At 40.5% G+C, this 27118-nt stretch overlaps 1 protein-coding gene across 2 annotated transcripts in view; it reads right to left on the bottom strand.

Annotated features, from left to right (window-relative positions):
• LOC124798260 (NBAS subunit of NRZ tethering complex-like) overlaps positions 1 to 27118 on the bottom strand; it is a 424226-nt gene that overhangs the window by 27858 nt on the left and 369250 nt on the right. For both annotated transcript variants that reach the window (XM_047261580.1, XM_047261581.1), the window contains exons 38-40: positions 23374 to 23615; positions 23144 to 23267; positions 3887 to 4015 (exon numbers count right to left, since the gene is read on the bottom strand). In XM_047261580.1, coding sequence (XP_047117536.1) covers positions 3887 to 4015; positions 23144 to 23267; positions 23374 to 23615 — 495 coding nt within the window. The remainder of the gene's footprint in view (positions 1 to 3886; positions 4016 to 23143; positions 23268 to 23373; positions 23616 to 27118) is intronic.

Here is a 27118-nt window from a genome sequence, read left to right as displayed (position 1 = left end):
TTGTGGTTCTTCTGTGGGAGGTTCTGGGTTTGAGGGGATGAGGAAGTGGCTCTGGTTATTTGCTTCTGTACCAGGTCGGGAGGGTAGTTGCGGGATGCGAAAGCTGTTTTCAGGTTGTTGGTGTAATGGTTCAGGGATTCCGGACTGGAGCAAATTCGTTTGCCACGAAGACCTAGGCTGTAGGGAAGGGACCGTTTGATGTGGAATGGGTGGCGGCTGTCATAATGGAGGTACTGTTGCTTGTTGGTGGGTTTGATGTGGACGAACATGTGAAGCTGGCCATTGGACAGATGGAGGTCAACGTCAAGGAAAGTGGCATGGGATTTTGAGTAGGACCAGGTGAATCTGATGGAACCAAAGGAGTTGAGGTTGGAGAGGAAATTCTGGAGTTCTTCCTCACTGTGAGTCCAGAGCATGAAGATGTCATCAATAAATCTCTACCAAACTTTGGGTTGGCAGGCCTGGGTAACCAAGAAGGCTTCCTCTAAGCGACCCATGAATAGGTTGGCGTACGAGGGGGCCATCCTGGTACCCATGGCTGTTCCCTTTAATTGTTGGTATGTCTGGCCTTCGAAAGTGAAGAAGTTGTGGGTCAGGATGAAGCTGGCTAAGGTAATGAGGAAAGAGGTTTTAGGTAGGGTGGCAGGTGATCAGCGTGAAAGGAAGTGCTCCATCGCAGCGAGGCCCTGGACGTGCGGAATATTTGTGTATAAGGAAGTGGCATCAATGGTTACAAGGATGGTTTCCGGGGGTAACAGACTGGGTAGGGATTCCAGGCGCTCGAGAAAGTGGTTGGTGTCTTTGATGAAGAATGGGAGACTGCATGTGATGGGTTGAAGGTGTTGATCTATGTAGGCAGAGATACATTCTGTGGGGGCTTGGTAGCCAGCTACAATGGGACGGCGGGATGATTGGGTTTGTGAATTTTAGGTAGAAGGTAGGGGTGCGGGGTGTAGGTGGGGTCAGGAGGTTGATGGAGTCAGGTGAAAGGTTTTGTAGGGGGCCTAAGGTTCTGAGGATTCCCGACCTGGTACTGAAGCAAATAATCAGAGCCACTTCCCCATCTCCTCAAACCCGGAACCTCCCACAGAAGAACCACAAAAGTGCCCCACTTGTGACAGGATACTTTCCGGGACTGGATCAGACTCTGAATGTTGCTCTCCAGCGGCGATACGACTTCCTCAAATCCTGCCCTGAAATGAGATCCATCCTTCATGAAATCCTCCCCACTCCACCAAGAGTGTCTTTCCGCTGTCCACCTAACCTGCATAACCTCTTAGTTCATCCCTATGAATCCCCAAACCACCTTCCCTACCCTCTGGCTCCTACCCTTGTAACCGCCACCGATGTAAAACCTGTCCCATGCACCCTCCCACCACCACCTACTCCAGTCCTGTAACCCGGAAGGTGTACACGATCAAAGGCAGAGCCACGTGTGTAAGCACCTACGTGATTTAGCAACTGACCTGCCTACACTGTGAAGCTTTCTATGTGGGAATGACCAGCAACAAACTGTCCATTCGCATGAATGGACACAGGCAGACAGTGTTTGTTGGTAATGAGGATCACCCTGTGGCTAAACATGCCTTGGTGCACAGCCAGCACATCTTGGCACAGTGTTACACCGTCCGGGTTATCTGGATACTTCCCACTAACACCAACCTGTCAGAACTCCAGAGATGGGAACTTGCCCTTCAGTATATCCTCTCTTCTAGTTATCCGCCAGGCCTCAATCTCCGCTAATTTCTATTTGCCGCCGCTCATACGTGACCTGTCTTTCAACAACATCTTTGCCTCTTTACTTTCGCCTCAACTGACATCTCTGCCCAAACTCTTTGCCTTTACAAATGTCTTCTTGTGTTTGTGTATGTGCGGACGGATATATGTGTGTGTGTGCGAGTGTATACCTGTCCTTTTTTCCCCCTAAGGTAAGTCTTTCCACTCCGGGATTGGAATGACTCCTTACCCTCTCCCTTAAAACCCACATCCTTTCGTCTTTCCCTCTCCTTCCCTCTTTCCTGATGAGGCAACAGTTTGTTGCAAAAGCTTGAATTTCGTGTGTATGTTTGTGTTTGTTTGTGTGTCTGTCGACCTGCCAGCACTTTCGTTCGGTAAGTCACATCATCTGTGTTTTTATATATATTAGTAATGTTCAGAATGTAACCACATGCACAAAATAATTTGTAATATGAATGATGTAAAATTCCTGGTTCCACATCATTATGATCTATCATGCAAAATGATCTATGGAACATGTCACTAACTAACTGAGGAGGTGCAAATCTGTTTAATAATTGCAGCCAAAGTCATTGTGAAGTTAAACACAGTTTTAATAATTACTGAATTATTTTTTGGGAACATTGTCACATAATACACAGGAAGATCAGACAGTAATGCATAATAATATTTTTCTCGCCTGGTATTGCAGCAGGAAGGTTGAAATTTCATGACAATATTGCTTGAATTTGTGCTATAGAGGGCAATTTGTTTTCATGTGAAGCTCTAGTGAAAGATGCCTGAACTAAAAAACAAACATGGCGTACATGTTACTCTTGTCAACTTGTGAAAAGCAACGAAGTGTAGTTTGATATCTGTGGACCAAAGGGCATAAATTGAGTGAAATTCACAGGGTCATGCATGTGTGTATTGGGAGGACTGTATGGACCATAGCAACGTCTACAGTTGGTGTGCATTCTGCCAAGAGGGTTGTGTGAACCATAATGATTCACCACACTCCAGATGGCCAGTAACAGCTGCAACCCCAGAGAATGTCGGAGCCATTGTGGCAGAAATTTTGAATGACCGGCGTGTGCAACTGCAAACCTTATCGCAACAGTTTAACATTTGCTATGGTGCATTGTACAATATGGTTCATGACAAAAAAAATTGTAATGTTAATGCTCCCTGGGTGCCTAGGAACCTGTAAGACAACCATGAGGGCCAGTGAATGAGGCAGCCTCTATGGAGACATGCAGGTTCCCCAGTACAAAAAAAAATCAGTGTCTCAATCTGCTACGAAAGTGCTTGTGACAATGTTCTGGGATAAGCATGATGTGTCACTGGTGGGCTTTGCTGAACATGGGACCAATGTGAATGCTACAGCCTACATTAAAACAGGCTGAGTTGTGTCGTGCCCTTCATGAGAAATGGCAGCACAAAATTAATGCTGTTGGTGTTAAACTTCTTCATGACAATGCTTGTCCCATGTTGCTGCTCCTGTTTGTGAGAAAATTGTTAAATTTGTGTTGGAGGTGCTCCAGCGTCCATCACACAGTCTGGATCTTGCACCATTGGACTTTCATAGGTTTGACCCCATGAAGAAATTCCAGGCTGGCCAAAGACTTGCAACAGATGTGGAAGTGAAATCAGCCAGCCCACAGATGGCTATACTCCAACCAAATGGACTTCTATGAACCAGGCATATTGAAACTGGCACCATGATGGGCAAAATGTGTTGAGAATGTTGGTAACTATGTAGAAAAGTAGGTAAAAGATGTAAGTTCAATTGTGTTTTTTTTTTCTTTATTACTTATTAAACATTTTGTAGTAAAATTATTATGCGTTACTTTCCTATCTTCCCTCATATTTTCCATATTTTTTTCTTATCCAGTGTTATTGTGCTTTATTCCATTTCTTGTTTTGCTTGAAGCAACTTACACATCTAAAAGGATTTCAACTTGATTCTTACAACTAAATTTTTCTGTCATCCATACTATAAATAAGATAGCCTACCGAATAGTTGTTTTTTACCTTGATATTATAAGTGCAGACACGGGGCGATTTTGTGGCAGTTTCACCTTTATTCCTTCCCCAAGAACTGGATGGTTATTAATGACTAAATTATGTTAAAATACAGAAATACCAAAATGTGAAGTAGTGCACTTACTTCTGCCTTTTGACGTAGAAGAAACAGTGCTGTATCATGCAAGCTTGCATGTTCAGAACACAAGCATACAGCTAGCACTAGTGACAAATCAACAGTCTCCTGTGACTGTAATATCAAATGCTGCAGAGACTGTAAACAAAATCAAAATCTGAATTTTAGACACATTTGTATTCACACTATGTACTATTTTATTAGATTTCCTTTAGTTTTAATTTAAAGTAACACATCTGTCTATAAAAACACTATCATTAATCTTGCTGGATAAAATGAATTTATTGAGGGGGGGGGGGGGGCACTTTAATTATATCAAACAATTAGTGAGGATTAAGGAAACTTATCTTCACACACACTCAAATGGCTAATTCAGACGTTAACACTGTACGGGCTCTTAGCATTCATAAAACAAAAATATTAGGGTATTGTTTTATGGGGTACAAATATGGAAGAACTGTTCACCAATCCACATTGCAGACTGCATGGCAAGTTGAAGTCTGCCACCCTCTGTCTTTGTGTCACCTGCAGTACATTCCATCCAGACTGACTGCTAAATGACGGTACTGACTCGAAACTCTGCTAACAACTTATCAGCAAGCAAACTGGTCGTGTTGATCCTGCTCTGAGATTCAGAAGCACTTGGTCTGGGCTGAGACTGATGCGAACATAACTCTGCCAACGTTCAGCACTGTGCACACATCTTGCCAATTCTTCTGGTCCTGTTAGGCCTATCATACCACAGATGAGGTTGTTGGAGAACCTTCTGACATATGAGTGTTCCTAAGATATTTGTGCTCCAGCTTGTGTAACACAATTCTGAGAGGAGAGCAGAGGAATTCAGCCGAAGGCTTCAGGCTGTAGTGGGAAACACCCATCTACTTCTGAAACCATACAAGTGTAACTGAGTATCCTGTTTTTTTATTTAGCAACAATAAATTATAGAATCAGGGTAGCCATATTTGTAATTTTTCGTTTAAGAATGGTCAGTTTCCTGAACGATTAATGTAGCCACTTCATAAAAATGTAGAAAGGGATAATGTAGACAATTTTAGACCAATTTCTATGCCATTAGGATTTGCTAAAGTTTTTGAAAAGGCTATATATATATATATATATATATATATATATATATATATATATATATATATATATATATATATATATATATATATATATATATAAGAATAATTGATCATTTTATTTCACATAATTTGCTATCAAATGCACAGTTCGATTTTAGAAGTGGTTTAACAACTGAAAATGCTACATTCTTTTTTCTCTGTGAGGTACTGGATAGAAACAAAAGGTTCTGAATGCTGGCCATCTTTTTTTATTTAACTAAGGCGTTTGATTATGTTGATCACAAAATATTGCTCCAGAAATTGGACCATTATGGAATACGGGGAAGAGCTCACAACTGGATCACCTCCTACTTTAATAACACACAGCGAAAGGGCATTCTCCACAGTGTTGAGAATGGCTATGATGTGAGCTCCGTGAGGCGCACAATTAAATGAGGCATGCCCCAGAGATCACTGCTGGGGCCACTCTTGTTCCTTACTTATATAAATGATACGCCCTCTACTATTACAGGTGATTCTAAGCTATTACTGTTTGCTGCTGACACTAGCTTGGTAGTAAAGCATGTTGGGTGCAATGTTGGCACCATTTCAAATAGTGCAGTTCCAGACATAAATTCATGGCTTGTAGAAAATAAACTAATGCTAAATCACAGTTAAGACTCAGTTTTTACAGTTTCTAACATACAATTCAACAAAACCTGTTATTAATTTCACAGAATGGGCATATGATTAGTGAAACTGAACAGTTCAAATTTCTAGGTGTTTGGATAGATAGTAAATTGTAATGGAAAACCCACATTCAGGATCCTGTTCAAAGACTTGATGCTGGCATTTTTGCTGTTCGAACGGTATCTGAAGTAAGCAATAGTTCAACATGAAACATAGTCTATTCTGCTTATTTTCATTCGCTTATGGTGAATGGTATTATATTTTGGGGTAACTCTTTCCATTCTCAAAGGTTATTTTTGGCTCAGAAATGGGCGGTTCGGGCAATAAGTTGTGAAAGTTCATGAACCTCTTGTTGACCCCTGTTCATTAGTCTGGCTATCCTAACACTGGCCCTCAATATATATATTCTTTACTGTCATTTCTTGTTAACAATATCAGCTTATTCCCAAGAATTAGCAGCTTTCGCTCAGTTAATACTAGGGAGAAATCCAATCTGCATTTGGAACTTCACAGATTCTTGTGCAGAAAGGCATGCATTATACTGCTGCATTCATTTTTGATAAACTACCACAAGAATTCAAAAATCTTAGCAGTAATCCACATGCTTTCAAATCTAAACTGAATAGAGATTAAAATTCTTCTGGGTATTACGCCATGTCAGTGCTAAAAACTAACAACAATAATAAACTAAAACCGACGTTTCAGCCGAATTGCAACGGCCTTCCTCAGGGCACGACTGGTTTTGAATGGGGATAGGTGCTTCTATTTATTACAGACTATTGATGTCTGACTTCACTGTTGTAAAACTTTTAATTGGCCCTCTAATATGATTGGCTAGGGAAGATGGAAGGAAAGATGCTATTTGTGGATGTCCATGTCGTCAACGATTGGTAGCTGTCCACCAATCAGCATTCAGCTTCTGGTCGGCAAGTTTTCCTCCTGGTGTGTGTGGAAGTGGACTGACAGTTGTTCTACAGCTGTTCGTGCAGATACATCTGTGTCCTGTGTAGCTTTTGCCCCACGACTGCTCGCTGCCCGTTGTACCGGGATGGCCGGCAGCCAGGACGCTGGGAGTTTGTAGCCATCTTCTCTGTTGATGTTGTCAGGCTGCTTAATAATTTCGATTGCCTCCCGTATTTTGCATTCTCACATCCACAATTCTTTCACCAGTACTCGCGCTTCCTGGAACCTGATAGGTTGTCCACAGTCACAGTGGTGTTCTGCTATCACCGATTTATTATGTTGTTCTAATTGTACATAGCGTTTGTGTTCTGCTACTCGTAAGCTGACAGGTCTCCCTGTTTATCCTACGTAGGTAGCTCCGCACTCACACTGTAGTTCGTAAACACTTGCAGTGTTATGATTGTTGACTACATCCTTGGTGGAACGTAACATTTCGTGGATCCTGTGACTGCTTCGAAAAATCGGTTTGAAAGCTCGTCGGCAGAAGACGTTGTCTAGCCATTCGCTGACACCTTTTACATATGGTAAGTGTACCAGTGGAAGCTTCTCTTCTTTGCCTTCTTCTCGTGTTCTACTCCATTTCGTTTTAGCTACCTTTCTTATGATGTTGTCATCATAGCTGTTGGCATAAAACGTGTGTTGTAGGTCCTTTAATTCCTCTTTGATGATATTTTCATTGCTTATCCGGTAGGCTCGGGCAGTTAACGTATGCAGAACAGAATACTTTTGAGGTGGGTGGTGGTGGCTCTCCACGTGCAGGTACCAATTAGTGTGTGTTGGTTTCCGGTACACTTTGTGTCCCAGTTTACCTTCGGCAGCTCTGTATACTTCCACATCCAGAAATGGCAAGGTACCATTATTTTCAGTCTCATGTGTGAAGTTTATATATTGCTCAAAGGCTTCCATGAAGATATCCGCAGCTACAGGGGGGAGCGGGGAACCCGTTGCCATACCATCTAACTGTTCGTAATATTTTCCCCGCCAGACAGACGTAGATGACAGACATAAGCGTACCAGATTGCAGATATCTGGTGGGATCCGATCCTGTAGAATGCGCATAGTCTCCTCAATAAGTATGTTAGTGAAGAGAGACCTGATGTCAAAACTGACCATAATGTCTGATGGCTTTATTCGCTGTTCCATAATCAGTTTATGAAGTGGGAAGAGTCTTTCGCATAGGAGTCTGTTTGTCCCACAAGACAGCATAACTTAGGTGCCAGATGTTTCGCAACATAATTCGTAGGTGAATCTATTCTGTTCACTATGGGCTGATAACCCTCCTTATGGAGCTTAGGTACTCCGCAGATTCTAGGAGGAACAGGCGCCTTGGCGATTAGTCTCTTAGCTGTGTCAGGATCAATTCTCAAGTCCTTTACAAGCGCCTTAGTATTTCTGCCTATCCTCATCGTTGGGTCATTCCTTGGTACTCTGTAAATGGGAATCTTTTCATATTCAGAAGTGTCCATCAACTAAGTTACCGCGTATTGTGGGACAAACAGACTCCTACGTTAAAGACTCTTCCCACTTCATACAACTGATTAGGGAACAGCGAATAAAGCCATCAGTCATTATGATCAGTTTTGACATCAAGTCTCTCTTCACTAGCATACCTATTGAGGAGACTACGCATATTCTACAGGATCGGATCCCACCAGATACCTGCAATCTCGTGCGCTTATGCCTGTCACCTACGTACTTCACCTGGCGGGGAAAATATTATGAACAGTTAGATGGAGTAGCAATGGGTTCCCCGCTCTCCCCTGTAGCTGTTGATATCTTCCGTTCACGCATGATACTGAAAACAATGGTACCTTGCCATTTCTGGATGTGGAAGTATACAGAGCTTCCAAAGGTAAACTGGGACACAAAGTGTACCGGAAACCAATGCACACTAATCGGTACCTGCATGCAGAGAGCCACCACCACCCACCTCAAAAGTATTCTGTTCTGTATACGTTAACTGCCCGAGCCTACCAGATAAGCAATGACAATAACTTCAAAGAAGAATTAAATGAACTACAACACACTTTTCGTGCCAACAGCTATGATGACAACATTGTACGAAAGGTAGCTAAAACGAAAGGAAGCAGAACATGAGAAGAAGGCACATAAGAGAAGCTTCCACTGGTACACTTACCATATGTAAAAGGCTTCAGTGAACAACTAGACAACATCCTCCGCCGATGGACTTTCAGACCGATTTTTCGAAACAGTCACAGGATCCACGAAATGTTACGTTCCACCAAGGATGTAATCTACAATCTTAACTCTGCAGGTGTTTACGAACTACGGTGTGAGTGTGGAGCTAGCTACATAGGAGAAACAGTGAGACCTGTCAGCTTACGAGTAGCAGAACACAAACGCTATGTACGATTACAACAACATAATAAATCAGCGATAGCGGAACTCCACTGTGACTGTGGACAACCTATCAGGTTCCAGGAAACGCGAGTACTGGAGAAAGAATCGTGGATGCGAGAACGCAAAATACGGGAGGCGATCAAAATTATTAAGCAGCCTGACAACATCAACAGAGAAGATGGCTACAAACTCCCGGCGTCCTGGCTGCCGGCCATCCCAGTACAACGGGCCACGAGTGGTCGCAGGGCAGAAGCTACACGCGACACAGATGTATCTGCACAAACAGCTGTAGAGCAACTGTCAGTCCATTTCCACGCACACCAGGAGGAAAACTTGCCGACCAGAAGCCGAAAGCTGATTGGTGGACAGCTACCAATCGTTGACGACATGGACATCCACAAATAGCCTCTTTCCTTCCATCTTCCCTTACGTCATGACTAGCCAGTCATATTAGAGGGCCAATTAAAAGTTTTACAACAGTGACGTCAGACATCGATAGTCTGTAATAAATAGAAGCACCTATCCCCATTCAATACCAGTCATGCCCTGAGGAAGGCTGTTGCAATTCGGCTGAAATGTCGGTTTTAGTTTATTATTGTTGTTAGTTTTTAGCAATGACGCGACATAATACCCAGATGAATTTTAATCACTATGACACTGGCTGCGGAAGCCTAAGTTGTTATACCTGTTACTAAACTGAGTAGTTTCCTCTTGGATCACTCCTTCTATTCTGTCGAGGAGTTACTTGAAAAATTAAGATGATTCTTGTGTTATATTACTGATTGTGTTTACATGAACTTATGGCTTGTCTTTTTTGGGTTCATAAACATTTTATTTTATCTGTTACAACTTTTATGTTTCAATTTCATGTACTGATGTGTTCCATGACCTTTGATATTTGCTCCTCAATTTGGTCCTATGAAACTAGATGTGTAAAACAAAAACAAACAAATAAATCCAAAAAGATAGACAAGATGGTGGAGAAGGGGAACTAAATAAGACAAAAATGGTATGTAGTAAGGTTATCCAAAGTATATCTATAAAATAAACAATGAATAGGATAAAAATCATGACATATGTTTTATTACAATAGAGAAGGGAGAAAATTCAGGTTTGCTTTTTTTCCCACAAAAAAAAAAAAAGACATTAAGGACAATATTATGAAAAAATCTCAGGCAGAATAACAACACGTTTTCACAATAAACAAAATATATTCTATGGCAATAACAACTTTATGTGCTAATGTATTCAAATTTTGATGTAGAGGCAGAAGGAAATAAACCCCTTGTCTTCTTTCAAAGGAACTTTCCTGGCATTTGCTTCAAGCAATTTAGGGAAACATCAGGAAACCTAAACCTAGATGTCTATAATATTACAACCTGTAAACCTCCACTCCCTCTGTATTTTAATTTTTTTGGCTATTGGTCATGGGTATATGATGGGTAACATTAAGAATATGTTTTGTTGCTAAACGAACCCAACCATGTAGCCCAATATGAGAATGTCTTTCTTTACTAACCAAATATTAAAGTTCTTGAGTTTTAAATGGAAGGATATTGCTTTGAAAGGCTAAGAGAATAGACCATTTTACTTAGTTACTGATTTTTTTTTGCATGTAACACACTTCCTAATATTATCTCAATGTTATCGTGCTAGTAACAGTCAAATGTAGTCCATTTTCACACCAAGTTTGCCATTGCTGCATTGCTGTTCTGAATTAATCTTCCAGATTATAACTGGCCACTGTAACCTTTCTTTACAATGGTTGAAACAGTAATAAGTTCCACCAATGAAATTTACTGATTAATGACACCAATACTGATTTGTCCACCTGTTTTATGTATTACTGCATGCACCTTTCACATATCTTTACATGTCAGAACTCACTGTTACCCTATCTATCAACATAATGTTTCCAAACATATAATGTGTCACTTTAGCAACTATTGAAATAATTTTGGTGTGATGCATTGACTTGTGACAGACATGCAGAAACTTGAACAATGACTCCCCAACAGACACCAGAAACGGAGTGAGTACATGACCAGTGTTGAAAGCTGCATACATCAGAAATCGAAGCACTGCTTTTGCATCAGTGCTCTACTGACTACCTTCCTTCCTGCTGGATCAGAAAATTGTGGCACTGAGGTCGCTTCCTGCTCGTCCACTCGTTCCTCTGACTAAAGTATGCAGGAGCATAAGTTGGGTGCATGATCTTGCCGTTTTAGAGTAGTACTGATGGGGTGAAAATGGTAGACTCTTTGAACAAGATAGCCTCTGGTTACCAGTGAATATGGCTCTGTTTACTCTCCATAGTCTCACAGCCACTGCTTTTTCAGAGGCTATCTTGTTCAAAGAGTCTGATTGGTTAGCAGTGAATATGGCTCTGTTTACTCTCCATAGTCTCACAGCCACTGCTTTTTCAATCAGTCACTGTATTGGTAAATAATAATTGTCATGCCGAGCACTTGAGTATGTAGTGACAAGGCCATAAGTCCAGAGTTATACTTTCGAAACTTGAGTATTCACTTTCCTTTCTACACTGTTATAAACCACTTGTACCCAATGACTGACTCTAGTAATGAGTTTTCATTTAAATGGGCAGCAGCAAAGATTGGCGAGGCAAGTCTCTAAGAGTGTTGGAGACAGCAAATTTGGAGATGACATCTAAGGAGTTTAAAATGAGTATGCACACCTCATTCCTGATGTCTACTCCCAATCTCATACTTGTGGATGACTGGTAATGAGTGGGAATTGTTGAACATAAAATAAGAAAGACAATGCCCACGTTGGAAAAGGGGTACTCATTTCCATAAGGTCTAGAGAACCTGTGATGTGTAAGGGGTATGTTCAACGATGCTATACACCTATCAATAGTAGTAACCCATACACACTATCCTCCTGAATGAGAGTCCACTGTTATACCTATACACCCCTTCACATAGTTTTATTCATACCTTTGTAACTCATACTACTGAACAAGTCTTCAGCAGGGAACTTTCAGTATGATTGCAGAAATTACAGAGGTTATGCAACAGGAGAATTTGTTGAGAAGAACAATGCATTTGTCTTTAATAAATCCAAGTGGAAAACAAACACAAAAAACGGCAAGGACCAAGAGTAACTATAAAAGGAAATGGATGATATTTTATCAAATAATAAAGAATTGTACTGGATGTGGCAGTCCACTTTATCTTCAGAGGATTTTTTTTACTACCACTGTGTACAGTTTCTCTTTTGGTGTTCCAAATTTGGGCTCATTTTTATGTTTTGAGGACTGTCATTGCTTTCTTTATGTCAGAAGCACTACTGCTACAGGTGTAGCACTATTCAGGCGTCAGTTCCCTGCAATGCATTAGAGAAATTCTGTGTTCATGTATTTCGCTTTACTGTCTATTGCAGCAGACAGCCAATGGTACCTACCAGTGTGTACCAGGTTTCGACTTTTGCTTGTTTTTGTGTTTTGACTGTTATTTCCCAATGGTATACATCTAAAGAGTGTGGAAATATCTATTATTCCCGATAAACTTTGCTTCTATTAAACAAGACACTGAAATTTAATAATTCTGTATTTTTCAGTTTTTCAGCGTATTTCTGATACTTCAGTGAAGTAATACGACCTTATGTTCACTAGTTCAATTTATCTCAGGTTGTCTGAAAGGATTATTTACATTCTTAGAAGATGGCATCAAGGGACTGAAAGCATGCAACAGATAAATTTTGCTATGTATGTGCCCATTTTGTCAAGACAAGAGCTAAATAGTCCTCAGTTTAAACATCTCTTAAGATTTATGAGGCCTACAAAGCATTCTTTGGTGTACCTGTTGGGAATCAAGACAAATTCCAGGAAATTCATTTCATATGTGAGCATTGCGCAAGAGCCACAGAAGGTATGATGGACAATACTTTGTTGTATATTGCCTGTCAAAGAAAGTGAAGCACCTAGAAGGGGAAGAGCAAATGAAACGAAACTTTATGGGGGCTGAGACTGCATGTGATGTTATTTCAATTATTACAATATCAAGCTCAATTTAGAAAGAACTTGGCAGTACAAGCCCGCTTATCAGTGCAAAGTTGCATCCCCCGTCTCCAGGATGCGTGCACTGATTAGTTGAAAAGGGTGTCATGCAGCTGTCATATCGTCTTCTGAGGCAAGCTGGCCACAACTGTTGAAACTTATCCTCAATATCCTGGATATTGGCACTGGAATGAAATTGACATCCAAGCTCATTCCACACAGGTTCTATCAGGGACAGATATGGGTATCTTGCTGCCACAGGAGTTTCTCAACGTCATCCAGACAGTTCATAGAGAAATGTGCCATGTGAGGACAAGCACTGTACTGTTCAAAAATGGCACTACAATAATGTCACACGGGAGTAAATGCATGAGAATACATGATATCCATGACATACTGCTGTGCTGTCAGCATTCCATCAATCATGGTCATCAGTGACCTGAACTGTACCCGACGGCTCCTCACACTCTGACACCTCACCATTATGCCTCTCCAAATATTAGAAGAAAGGGCCTCTCCTCTGGTTGCTGCCTACTTGCTGACTGTCGTCCAGGGTATTGCAGAACTGCAATTCATTGTTGAACACAGTGTGACACTTTTCATCAACAGACCATGCTTCATGGTCATGGCACCACTCCAAATGCAGCTGTTTGTGTTTTTGTGTTAAGAGAAGCCTATGGATGGGTCAGTAAAGCCCAAGCCTGGTTGCTGCTGGTTTCCAATCACTGATCCAGGAGGACACAAAATGTTGCAGGGAGTCCATTACTTGTTTTCAGATGGCAGGTGCAGATGTATTTATGATGTGATTAGTGCACAATAAACCAATCCTCTCTTAAGGTGGTCAAAAATGGTCAACTAGAACACTGGCAATGAGTGTGCTCATCTTTGCATTCCCACGCAGTCCGACATCAGCCCACTGACCCACGTGAATGCCCCACAAATCTGAATATCGCACAATTTGACCAGTCAGCCAAAAGTAGCCCCACAATGAGGCACCTCTAAAACTTCCATCAGTTGCTGATAATGTTGTTTACATGAATATGCACCATTTTTGTGCCCTTCACAATGAACACTTAATACCTGTTGCTGTTTACACCCCTAATGTGCCCTACCAGGCCTGGTTGTTGTGGTCTTCAGTTCTGAGAATGGTTTGATGCAGCTCTCCATGCTACTTTATCCTATGCAAGCTGCTTCATCTCCCAGTACCTACTGCAGCCTACATCCTTCTGAATCTGCTTAGTGTATTCATCTCTTGGTCTCCCTCTACGATTTTTACCCTCCATGCTGCCCTCCAATATTAAATTGGTGATCCCTCGATGTCTCAGAACATGTCCTACCAACCGATCCCTTCTTCTAGTCAAGTTGTGCCTCAAGCTCCTCTTCTCCCCAATTCTATTCGATACCTCCTCATTAGTTATGTGATCTATCCATCTAATCTTCAGCATTCTTCTGTAGCACCACATTTCGAAAGCTTCTATTCTCCTCTTGTCTAAACTATTTATCTTCCACGTTTCACTTCCATACATGGCTACACTCCATACAAATACTTTCAGAAACGACTTCCTGACACTTAAATCTATACTCAATGTTAACAAATTTCTCTTCTTCAGAAACGCTTTCCTTGCCATTGGCAGTCTACATTTTATATCCTCTCTACTTCGACCATCATCAGTTATTTTGCTCCCCAAATAGCAAAACTCCTTTACTACTTTAAGTGTCTCATTTCCTAATCTAATTCCCTCAGCATCACCCGATTTAATTCGACTACATTCCATTATCCTCATTTTGCTTTTGTTGATGTTCATCTTATACCTTCCTTTCAAGACACAGTCCATTCCGTTCAGCTGCTCTTCCAAGTCCTTTGCTGTCTCTGACAGAATTACAATGTCATCGGCGAACCTCAAAGTTTTTATTTCTTCTCCATGGATTTTAATACCTACTCTGAACTTTTCTTTTGTTTCCTTTATTGCTTGCTCAATATACAGATTGAATAACATCAGGGATAGGCTACAACCCTGTCTGACTCCTTTCCCAACCACTGCTTCCCTTTCATACCCCTTGACTCTTATAACTGCCATCTGCTTTCTGAACAAATTGTAATAGCCTTATGCTCCCTGTATTTTACCCTTGCCACCTTCAGAATTTGAAAGAGAGTATTCCAGTCAACATTGTCAAAAGCTTTCTCTAAGTATACAAATGCTAGAAACGTAGGTTTGCCTTTCCTTAATCTTTCTTCTAAGATAAGTCGTAGGTTCAGTATTGCCTCATGTGTTCCAACACTTCTACGGAATCCAAACTGATCTTGCCCAAGGTCGGCTTCTATCAGTTTTTCCATTCGTCTGTAAAGAATTCGCATTAGTATTTTGCAGCTGTGACTTATTAAACTGATAGTTCAGTGATTTTCACACCTGTCAACACCCGCTTTCTTTGGGATTGGAATTATTATATTCTTCTTGAAGTCTGACGGTATTTCGCCAGTCTCATACAACTTGCTCACCAGATGGTAGAGTTTTGCCAGGACTGGCTCTCCCAAGGCTGTCAGTAATTCTAATGGAATGTTGTCTACTCCCGGGGGCCTTATTTCGACTCAGGTCTTTCAGTGCTCTGTCAAATTGACCACGCAGTATTATATCTCCCATTTCATCTTCATATACATCCTCTTGCATTTTCATATTTTCTTCAAGTACATCGCCCTTGTATAGACGCTCTATGTACTCCTTCCACCTTTCTGCTTTCCCTTCTTTGCTTAGAACTGGGTTTCCATCAAAGCTCTTGATATTCATGCATGTGGTTCTCCTTTCTCCAAAGGTCTCTCTAATTTTCCTGTAGGCAGTATCTATCTTACCCCTAGAGAGATAAGCCTCTAAATCCTTACATTTGTCCTCTAGCCACTCCTGCTTAGCCATTTTGCACTTCCTGTCGATATCATTTTTGAGACTTTGTATTCCTTTTTGCCTGCTTCATTTACTGCATTTTTATATTTTCTCCTTTCATCAATTAAATTCAATATTTCTTCTGTTACCCAAGGGTTTCTACTAGCCCTCGTCTTTTTACCTATTTGATCCTCTGCTGCCTTCACTCTTTCATCCCTCAAAGCTACCCATTCTTCTTCTACTGTATTTCTTTCCCCCATTCCTGTCAATTGTTCCCTTATGCTCTCCGTGAAACTCTGTGCAACCTCTGGTTCTTTCAGTTTATCCAGGTCCCATCTCCTTAAATTCCCACCTTTTTGCAGTTTCTTCAGTTTTAATCTACAGTTCATAACCAATAGACTGTGGTCAGAGTCCACATCTGACCCTAGAAATGTCTTACAATTTAAAACCTGGTTCCTAAATCTCTGTCTTACCATTATATAATCTATCTGATACCTTTTAGTATCTCCAGGGTTCTTCCATGTATACAACCTTCTTTCATGATTCTTGAACCAAGTGTTAGCTATGATTAAGTTATGCTCTGCGCAAAATTCTACCAAGCGGTTTCCTCTTTCATTTCTTAGCCCCAATCCATATTCACCTACTATGTTTCCTTCTCTCCCTTTTCCTACTCTCAAATTCCAGTCACCCATGAGTATTAAATTTTCGTCTCCCTTCACTACCTGAATAATTTCTTTTATCTCCTCATACATTTCATTAATTTCTTCATCATCTGCAGAGCTAGTTGGCATATAAACATTTACTACTGTAGTAGACGTGGGCTTCATGTCTATCTTGGCCACAATAATGCGTTCACTATGCCGTTTGTAGTAGCTTACCCATACTCCTATTTTTTTATTCATTATTAAACCTACTCATTATTAAACCTACTCCTACCAGGCCTGGTAACAACACTAATTCCCTCTGGTGGCTGTTCAACCCGTCACAGAGAACTGCAACTCTGATCACTTACATACCCACCACTGAAGTGTACGTGTAAGTTACACTGACATCTGACCATATTTTGTGTGTGCTTCACTTTTTTCTTTGGCAGCAAGTGTGTTTTCAAAACTATTTTAACAAACTGTTTAATTATTGTTGTTGTTGTTGTTGTTGTTCAGAAGTGAAATAACGAACTGTATTTATGTTATAAAAGTTTTTTCTTTCAATCCTTGTCAGGTTAGTATGGAAATGAAAATAAATCCATGGTGTCTGCTGTCCCCAAGAATTTGAAGAGAGCCAACTTTTTACTTGAACTGTTATTTCTGCATGACGGCGGGCCATTCCAGATTTTGGAGGGCAAAGAATGTACCTGATGATATTATCTGGAGTCTCATCCATTGCTACAGTGCCACACTGCTTAGAACTCCCTGTACCCACACCTCTGCTAACACAGCAGTTATATTCAGAACAGAGTTCACAGAGTGAATGGGAAGTGGCAGATTCAGAATTTTCAGCTGACAGGAGAAAGCCATACAACCCTAAACCTATCACATTTTGAGTTGAAACCTTGGCCTGAACATGTCAAATGCCAAGCTTCTGGCATCGAGATTACAGTAGTGGAACTCGGTAGACAAAAGTGTGCAAGTGTAAGAACACATAAAGCATCACAGGTTTTTTTTTTCAGCTTTCTTTTTTCTTCAAAGCGTCTTGTCTGAAGCTATTGGAATAGATTTCGATCCAAACAAGTGGTGCCTACTCATAAACAGTTGATAAAAAAGCCTCAAAGCTGTTTTACTTCATAACTGGAAGAATATACGTCTCTTCCTCTGGTTCATTCAGTCCATTTTAAAGAGAACTGAAAAATGTCAAATTCTTGATGGAATCCTCCAATAAGGATGAATATGGATCAGAGGTAATAGGATACTTTAAAATGATGGGTTTTCCAATGTGTCTCACAAATGGTTTTACTACATTCCTCTGCTTTCTTTGCCGTGGGGCAGAAGAGGCACTAAGGCTCACTATGAGAAGGAAGACTGGCCAAAGAGAAATGAATTCTGTGTGGGAAAGAGTAATGTCAAGTGCGAACTACTGGTGCTGACAGCCTAATGAAGCAGTTTTTTTACAGGTCTGAATAAGGGTCTGCCAGCCTTCAAATACCTCTCAGTCTTCTTTCCCAACTGTCTGAGGTAAAGGTAGAGGACTGTGCATTTGTGGCACCACAGATGAAGATGATAACATAATGCAAGGAAATCCCAAAGATGCTCAGCAAAAAGAGAAGAGAAAGTTGCTCTGAATTGCACTATAGCAGTAATTTAGGGCTTGGTCAATTATAAAACCAAAAACTATGTGGAGTATGTCAAAGCTACAGTGAAGAACTTCAGTGTAATAAGGTGCACAATGGCCCACAAAGTCTATAGGGTGTTAGGAAATTCCCATTACAAACCCATGCCCAAACATCATCCAGCAACACTACAGATAGTCAAAGTTACAGATGCACCTGTAAATGTATGTATATATACAGAATGATTCTGTGATGATGACACAGACTTTCTACGAAGCTGGAGAAGGATGAATGTATCAAGCTGAGGTTAAGGGTCCTATATTGGAAACAAACGAGTCGAAAGTTATATGCAAAAACTATTCTGATATTTCTGGTAGTGGAGTACATGTACTGGTACTGTTGTTGCTACGATTGTAGGGTAGGCAACTTTCAGAGGGGGCACTATGGACCAAAACAAGAAAAAAGTGTAGTAAACATGGGTTCTAAAATGCATACATTAAGCACTTGGTCAATAGAGATATGTTACACAGTAGCAAAGATGAACAAGTGTTCATAGCCACTAAGGTGTACATTTTAGAGCCCATGTTTACTGGACATTCTTTCCTTGTTTCGATCCACACTACCACCTCTGAAAGTTGCCTACTCTACCATTTTAGTATCAATGGTACCAGTGTATCAGAACAGTTTTTGCTTACAGCTTTGGACTCATTACTTTCTGGTAGGTGAACCTTAACTCAAATTAATACATTTATCCTTCTCGATCATCTTCGAAAGTTTGTAACACTATCACAGAATCACCCTGTATATACATACATTTACAGGCACTGGCACTTATAATTTTGACACTCAGTAGCACCGTTGGATGACATTTCTGGACGTGGGTTCCTATTCAAAATATTGTATATTCGCTCTCCTCTACAAGTTCTAGAAGCTTGTAATGAGAATTTCCCAACAGGCCATATATTCTCGATGCTCTTCTACATACATTCACAGAGAACCTGGAAGCATTTTCAGAATAGCAAGGGGAATGCTTCCACCAAGATATACTGGATTTTGAAAATAGCTGTCTCAGGCAGTATAAAGTAAACATAAAGGAAGCTCAGATCTGGGGGTTGAGTCTCCAAAGTGATTTGCGGTACAATCATAAATCTCAGAGTGTTCTTCACTTCCGCTTCACATAGGTCAAATTTAATATACATGCAAGTTTTTTAAGTTTCATCATCCAAAAGAAAATGTAACTTCCCGTCTTTCCAGATCTGAAACAGGTAACTTTAAAATATTACTTTCTCATTCATAAAGGCAAAGTTTGAGTTGGTTAAATGGCATTTTTCATACTTCTGATACATAAGGAAGTAGGATATGGCATTTGCAAACCAAGGACAAAAACAATGTTATGTAATGTCAACTACTATATTTACAATCAGATGGAATAATTTTATACTGAAGACCTGATTATTAAGTTTATGCTACTGCACCATAACATTTATTATTTCATTCGTTTACTTGCATGTCATGTTTGTTTAATATATGCTAGCATTATTTTGCATTCACTAATGAAGCCATAATTAAGAAAAATTTGGTTGTCGGTGTTGTTTTTCACTATTTTGTATGTGATATACAGGGTGTTACAAAAAGTTACGGCCAAACTTTCAGGAAACATTTCTCACACACGTAGAAAGAATGTGGACATGTGTCCGGAAACGCTTACTTTCCATGTTAGAGCTCATTTTATTACTTCTCTTCAAATCACATTAATCATGGAATGGAAACACACAGCAACAGAACGTACCAGTGTGACTTCAAACACTTTGTTACAGGAAATGTTCGAAATGTCCTCCGTTAGCAAGGACACATGCATCCACCCTCTGTCGCATGTCCCTGATGCGCTGATGCAGCCCTGGAGAATGGCGTATTGTATCACAGCCATCCACAATACGAGCACGAAGAGTCTCTACATTTGGTATCGGGGCTGCATAGACAAGAGCTTTCAAATGTCCCCATAAATGAAAGTCAAGAGGGTTGAGGTCAGGAAAGCATGGAGGCCATGGAATTGGTCCGCCTCTAGCAATCCATCGGCCACCGAATCTGTTGTTGAGAAGTGTACGAACACTTCGACTGAAATGTGCAGGAGCTCCATCGTGCAGGAACTACATGTGTCATACTTGTAAAGGCACATGTTCTAGCAGCAGCAGGTAGAGTATCCCGTATGAAATCATGATAACGTGGTCCATTGAGCGTAGGTGGAAGAACATGGGGCCCAATCGAAACATCACCAACAATGCCTGCCCAAACGTTCACACAAAATCTGTGTTGATGATGTGATTGCACAATTGCGTGCGGATTCTCGTCGGCCCACACATGTTGATTGTGAAAATTTACAATTTGATCACGTTGTAAAGAGAACATTTGCACTGAAATGAGGATTGACACATTGTTGGATGAACCATTCACAGAAGTGTACCTGTGGAGGCCAATCAGCTGCTGATAGTGCCTGCACAAGCTGTACATGGCACGGAAACAACTGGTTCTCCCGTAGCACTCTCCATACAGTGACGTGGTCAACGTTACCTTGTACAGCAGCAACTTCTCTGACACTGACATTAGGGTTATCGTCAACTGCACAAAGAATTGCCTCGTCAATTGCAGGTGTCCTCGTCGTTCTAGGTCTTCCCCAGTCACGAGTCATAGGCTGGAATGTTCCGTGCTCCCTAAGATGCCGATCAATTGCTTCGAACGTCTTCCTGTCGGGACACCTTCGTTCTGGAAATCTGTCTCGATACAAACGTACCGTGCCACGGCTATTGCTCCGTGCTAATCCATACATCAAATGGGCATCTGCCAACTCCGCATTTGTAAACATTGTAATGACTGCAAAATCACATTCGTGATGAACACTAACCTGTTGATGCTACGTACTGATGTGCTTGATGCTAGTACTGTAGAGCAATGAGTCGCATGTCAACACAAGCACCGAAGTCAATATTACCTTCATTCAATTGGGCCAACTGGCAGTGAATCGAGGAAGTACAGTACATACTGACGAATCTAAAATGAGCTCTAACATGGAAATTAAGTGTTTCCGGACACATGTCCACATAACATCTTTTCTTTATTTGCGTGTGAGGAAGGTTTCCTGAAAGTTTGGCCATACCTTTTTGTAACACCCTGTATATCTTATGTAAAAACCTTTTATATTGTATACAACAGTTTGGGCATAAAATAAGAAAGGTTTTGTATATAGTTATTCATAATAACTTTGAACTTTTAATTGTCAATTTTATAACTTTGCACAATAGTTTTGTTAACTTTATTGTTAAGAGCATTTAAATAGGGAGAGCAGAAGGCTCAGAAAAGCTCAGTTGGAGACAGTTCACAGATGCCAACATTGTGTTGCACATCAGTGTAATAATCTAATTGTTGTACTATGGTTCTGTGTCTATGAAGCCTGTTATGTGGAGTGGGCTCCCACCAAGAAGTGGTGCAGCCTGTCATCAATAAAACACTATAAAATGACTTGATACCTGGATTATTTCAGGGAATTCAAGTAACTAGATCCAGTTAGCAGATGAGATGGACCGAGATGACGACTTCAGCAGCAGCGTCAGGAGGAAAATTACTCGGAGTTACACCGAATGAAGATATGTACAAGCAATGAACTAAACTTTATGTGTCACTGCAGAACTAATTACTAAAGTGTAATGTTTGGAAACTGTCTAGCAGTAAACATATGTATTTTTCTCAAAGTTATCTTTGAGTGGTGGAGGCCAGTGTGATCAATAACCCCCATGATCCACGTTCTTGATGTCATTGGAACACAAGAATAACAACAAACTTTTCAAATTCTCTGTTTAATCTAATAATCTTTAATGTTGTATTTTTGTCGCAATTGCAGTCTCTCCGCACCATGCCCATACCAAAACAAAAATTTCGTTACACTACAAAGAATTCTGGCCACAATTATGTGATTTAATACTTAGGCACTGTGTGGTGCTCCTGTTTCTACAATTGTAATGAAAGATGAAACATGATAAACTTTACCCACCATAGACAGAATTTACAACAGAATATCCTTGTCAAAGTGATCTGCATGTGAATAAAACTACATCAACTACTACTACTACTACTACTACTACTACTACTACTACTACTACTTGCACTTCTTCTTCTTCTTCTTCTTCTTCTTCAGGATGCTTTGAAACTACTGAAAAATGATGGATACAAACTTAAAAATAAAGCCAGGTTAAGATCAAATTCTGAAATACTCAAATTCCAAACTCAGTAAGACACTCATGGATGACTTTTAAATACTGTACCTACAAATGTGAATGGCTGCCATTAGCATTGTGATAAAGGAAACAAAAACACAAATAAGGAAAGGCAGTCATTCACATGCAGATGATTGACAGCTGGCACACCCACCTATGATGTCCCTCCTAATAGTCATCAGGTGCATTTTCTATGGTGTTTCAGCAAATATGTGGAATTTTGTTTTTGCAATGTGAAGCTGGAGTTAGCACAATAAAATACTGCTCATCACATCTTCCATGTTATGCCCAGTGTGGACAGAACGTGTGGCTTTGTTTTCTGTTACAAACAAAATGTAAAGTGGAATATTACATGCCCATTTGATACAGTGGCCCCAAATTAGTCTATTGTGACATTTATTTTATCTATATGTATTAACAGACCTGACCCACAGAGACTGATACCACCATGTAGTAGGTCTGCTCAGTCACTGCTGGAGTACTGGTGATTGATGTTATTTTACTATCCCTGTTAACACATATCAATAAAACAAATATCGCACTATAAAAGTCTTAACAGAAAACAAAATGATGGATGCTTTTCATAGATACTGGGTATCACATAAAAGATATGATGAGCAGTATTCATTTGGGGTGACTCCAGCTACACAATGCAAAAACAAAATTGCAAGACTCTTATGAGGGATGTCCAGTATATGTCAGCTATTGCCTTTCCTTTTCCTCACTACTTTTTATTTATACTGCAATAAATGTCATACAGCTGACTCACCATTTCATTAAATTTCTTCCCTTTACATACTTCTTCTACAGCATCCAGAACTGAATCCAAATGTTCACCCTTGAAATGTAAAATTTTATAAAGAAGTAGCATCCATGGGTCCGATGTTTTGTTTCTGAAACATCAAGAATTTGACAGAACTTATGTTCTCTGTGCATAGGTATACATAATACTGAAAAGAAGCATATTAAAATTACTGAATGTTTTGTTGTCATACATACCCAGAGGTAGTAGAATCCTGGAATGTTTGCCAGTGGTCTAACACATTTTTCAGCAATTTCAGTTGTTGCCATGATTCTGCAGTTGCAAGAAGCTTATGAAACAGTGATATTTCTGCTTCTACTGCGGAAAAGTCTGACTCACAGACCACCAATTTGATGTGAGACCATGCAAGGTCTACAACAGCCCTTATACGACTCAAAAGCAAGCTTTTACTTCTTGCACCTGAAGGCATCACATTTTTCTGAAATTTAGATACATATTATAACTTTTGTATCATAAATCTACTACAGTCAGTTAGTTAGATATGAAAAGCTACAACCAAACTTTCAGAATAGATTCCTTAAACACAGAAGGAAAAAAATTTATATTAATATATGTCCAGCATTGCTTTATTTCCACATCAGAACTCACTTTCCATAACTTTTCTTCTTCATTTCAAGACTTCTTTCTGTGCCATTATAGCTTCCCTGGTTCCTTTACCTTTCCTAAGTCCTAGTTGTTTTTCTCCTAAATCTTAGTTAACCTTTCTTTAACAATTCTGAGTAGAATTTTTGGAAGTTGGCTTACTAACATGTAGGTTCTATAATTTAAACAATCATTGATATTTTCTTTCTTAGGTATAGTAATGGTTTTATTCTTTGGTCAAATGTTTGAGTGTAATAAAAACATGACTCACTATAAATTAAACAATGACTTTTTTTCCGAATTTTCAGTCAGGAATGGACAAATAGATTATCAAATTGACTAGCACGATCTCTAGTTTTGCAAATTCCAATACTAAATTTCAAATCCTTAGAACTTGACAGTGCAATACCAATCCAAGATCCAATTCTGGAATACTGATCTTTAGGGGTGGCCTGCCAGTAGCCAATTTGGCCAGCCTGTCAGTGAGTTCATTTCCCAGGATCCCAACGTGACCTGGAGTCCAGACAAAGATCACCAAGCTTCCACGCTGTTTGAGGGCAAAAAGGGACTCCTGGATAGTCGGGACCAAGGGTTGGTGTGGGGAACATTGGTCAATAGTTCGTAAACTGCTCAAACAGTCACTACAGATGGGGAAAGAATCACTGGCACAGGAACAGATATGCACAAGAGTACAAGAGATGGGTACGAGCTCCACAGTGGAAACACTGCAGCCATCTGGCAAGAAGCAGATTTCATCCCACATGAACGTTAGCAAAGCCACATGAGGAGCTGTCAAGCCATCAGTGTAAATACTATTGAACGCTGAAACTAGTCGAGAATGGAGAAGAACTGGTGGCAGAAGGCCTCAGGATTAGCCAAGTCTTTCGAATTTTGTGACAGATCAGACAGAGCCCTGGGCAAAGTATGCTCATGAACGTGTACATGAGGGGGGCCAGAAAAGAGGTGGTGGAGGGGAAAGTTGGTGTTCAGAAAAAAGTTGACCGGATGCAGATGGCAATTGTAACCCCCAGACCTGGGCCACTGTTGAGGTAGGTGGATCTCTGTATCTAGGAGGAGGAGATGGTAAGCTCGGGTGCTCTAGCGAGCAGCAGATGTGTAACGCGTAAGCGATCAACTGTTGTTGACACAGAACCCGCAATGGTGGAACCTCTGCCTCTGCTAGGAGGCTGATCACGGGGCTACTCCAAAAGGCACAAGCTGCCAATTGTAACCCACAATCGTGTGACAGGAAGGATTCAATAAAGTCTTCAACTCACCATACTTTCAAGTAACTTGCACAGACACAGACATCTGAAGAGGCAGTTTTTCAGATTTAAAAAAGGGAATAATGACACTTTCTTGCCATTGGAAAGGGAATTCCCCCTTGCTCCTGAGACGGTTAAAAAGGACACATGTATGACATTGGCTATCCATTGATAAGTGTTGAAGCATTTGGTTGTGCACCCAGCCTGATCCAGGAGCCATGTCATTGCAGAGAGCAAGGGCACTGGTGAATTCCCACTCACTAAATGGGGCATTATACGGCGACAGGCAGTGGGAAGCTAAAGATAAAGCTGTTCACGATGCCATTAGAGAAGATGGAATGTGAGAGGATAGTGTACTGACTCTCAGGCCTGGTCGAAATGTTGAGCAAAATGCTCTGCAATAGAGTCCAGGCTGGTGAGGATAACACCATTTATGGAAATTTCAGGGACACAAGTAGGAGGAAGACAGCCAAAAATGCACCTCACCTTTCCCCATATACCTGCAAAGAGAGAGTATGTCGTCCTATGTCAGCAACATGTCATTCCCAAAAAATTCATGGAAACTGGAACAAACCAAGTAAAGGGGGGAAAGGGTTTTGTTTCAGGCTGGCAGGCTTGGTTGTACCCCCAGGTGGCAGCCAGGGAGAGGAAGGCATGTGGGCACTATCCAGTCACAGTAAGCAATGTCTTTCATGCAGTTGTTGCTGGGAATTTTGATACCCCCAAAAAGGCGAGCAGGTAGCTCAGGTAGCAGAAGTGTGATCCCTGTGCTGTCAGGGGCCAAGCCAAATAAGTATGTAACAGCCCCACCACATGGACTGGCTACATACGCAGGTGACACAGCCAAGGGAGTGGAGGTCTACAGTGGGGAAGGAGGAGGGTGGGGGAAGAGGAACCAATGCCAGAGATGGTAGGAAGGGATTTCTTCCCCAAATGGCTCAAACTACAGAAACAATTTAGAAACGGAGGTCAAACCCAAAGGGGGAGACCAGAATAAAAGGGAGAGTAGAACACAAGACACAAGAAGAAAAGGGAATAATGGAACCAAGGGAATAGTGGGATCATAATAAAAGGAAACTCTGAGGGAGAAAGAGGATGGGTGGGGGAAGGTGGTCAGGAGGGGGAGGAGCTAGGATGGGAAGAAGTGGATTTTGGGACAGAAATGCATCCTACAAGAGAAGAAAGCCTGAAATAGCTCAGGGCCCCATGCACTCTCTTACCCACAAAAGAGCTGTGGATCCCCTAGGGGTAGCAGCATTTTAGAATGGAAGGACTGCCTACAACTACAATGGAACTGCTCATTGATGATGACAACAGTTTGCATAAAGCGTGACCATCTTTTTTAAGAGCTGAAGAATTTATCGGAATTCAAATTACTTTACGAATTGTGGATTTCTTACTTTCATGAAAAAGAAAATAAATATAAAAAAAAGCATAAATTGAAACTTGTTTGCTTATCTTGATGTATATACTCTTAATAGTAATTGAAAACTGATTGATATTTAAATATACGTATTTCATGCTTTCTGAATACAACATGAAAAAAAAAAAAAAAAATTGAAGAATGGTCAAATGTTCTGTATAATCACTAACCCTGAAAGTAAGAAACAAAATAGATTAGAGAAACATTTGATGTCCCTTTGAAGGATTCCTGAAATCATTTATTTCTCTTTATTGGGAAAAGGGAATGAGCAAGAACGACGACGATGACAGCACTTGTAAGGGAGACATTATTTCTTGTAACAAATGCATTTTCTTTCCTGGTATCTAAAGGATTCTTTATTGAAATGTTTTTGAGACTCAAAAATTGTTGGAAATTTTTTACATCTTCAGGCACAGTTGACAAAAATATATCAAGGCCATGCAACATGAGACTGCACAGTCTCCATAGACCACAAGACAAATATCCTCCAGTACTCTTTAAAATTCATAGATTGTAAGTCAAACACTTAACTTTAAAGACAGAAATAAGCCTGTTGTAACTCCACAAGAAAAATAAAAAATAAAAAAAATTCCCAGATGGTGCAACATGAGCGATACACAGAATAACAGATGTGAGTGGTACAAACCAAAA

This window comes from Schistocerca piceifrons, chromosome 5 (genome assembly GCF_021461385.2).
Source record: "Schistocerca piceifrons isolate TAMUIC-IGC-003096 chromosome 5, iqSchPice1.1, whole genome shotgun sequence".
In the NCBI taxonomy this organism is placed as follows: Eukaryota; Metazoa; Arthropoda; class Insecta; order Orthoptera; family Acrididae; genus Schistocerca; species Schistocerca piceifrons.
The sequence above is the reverse complement of the archived record's forward strand: the minus strand, read 5'-3'. Positions and strand labels throughout refer to the sequence as shown.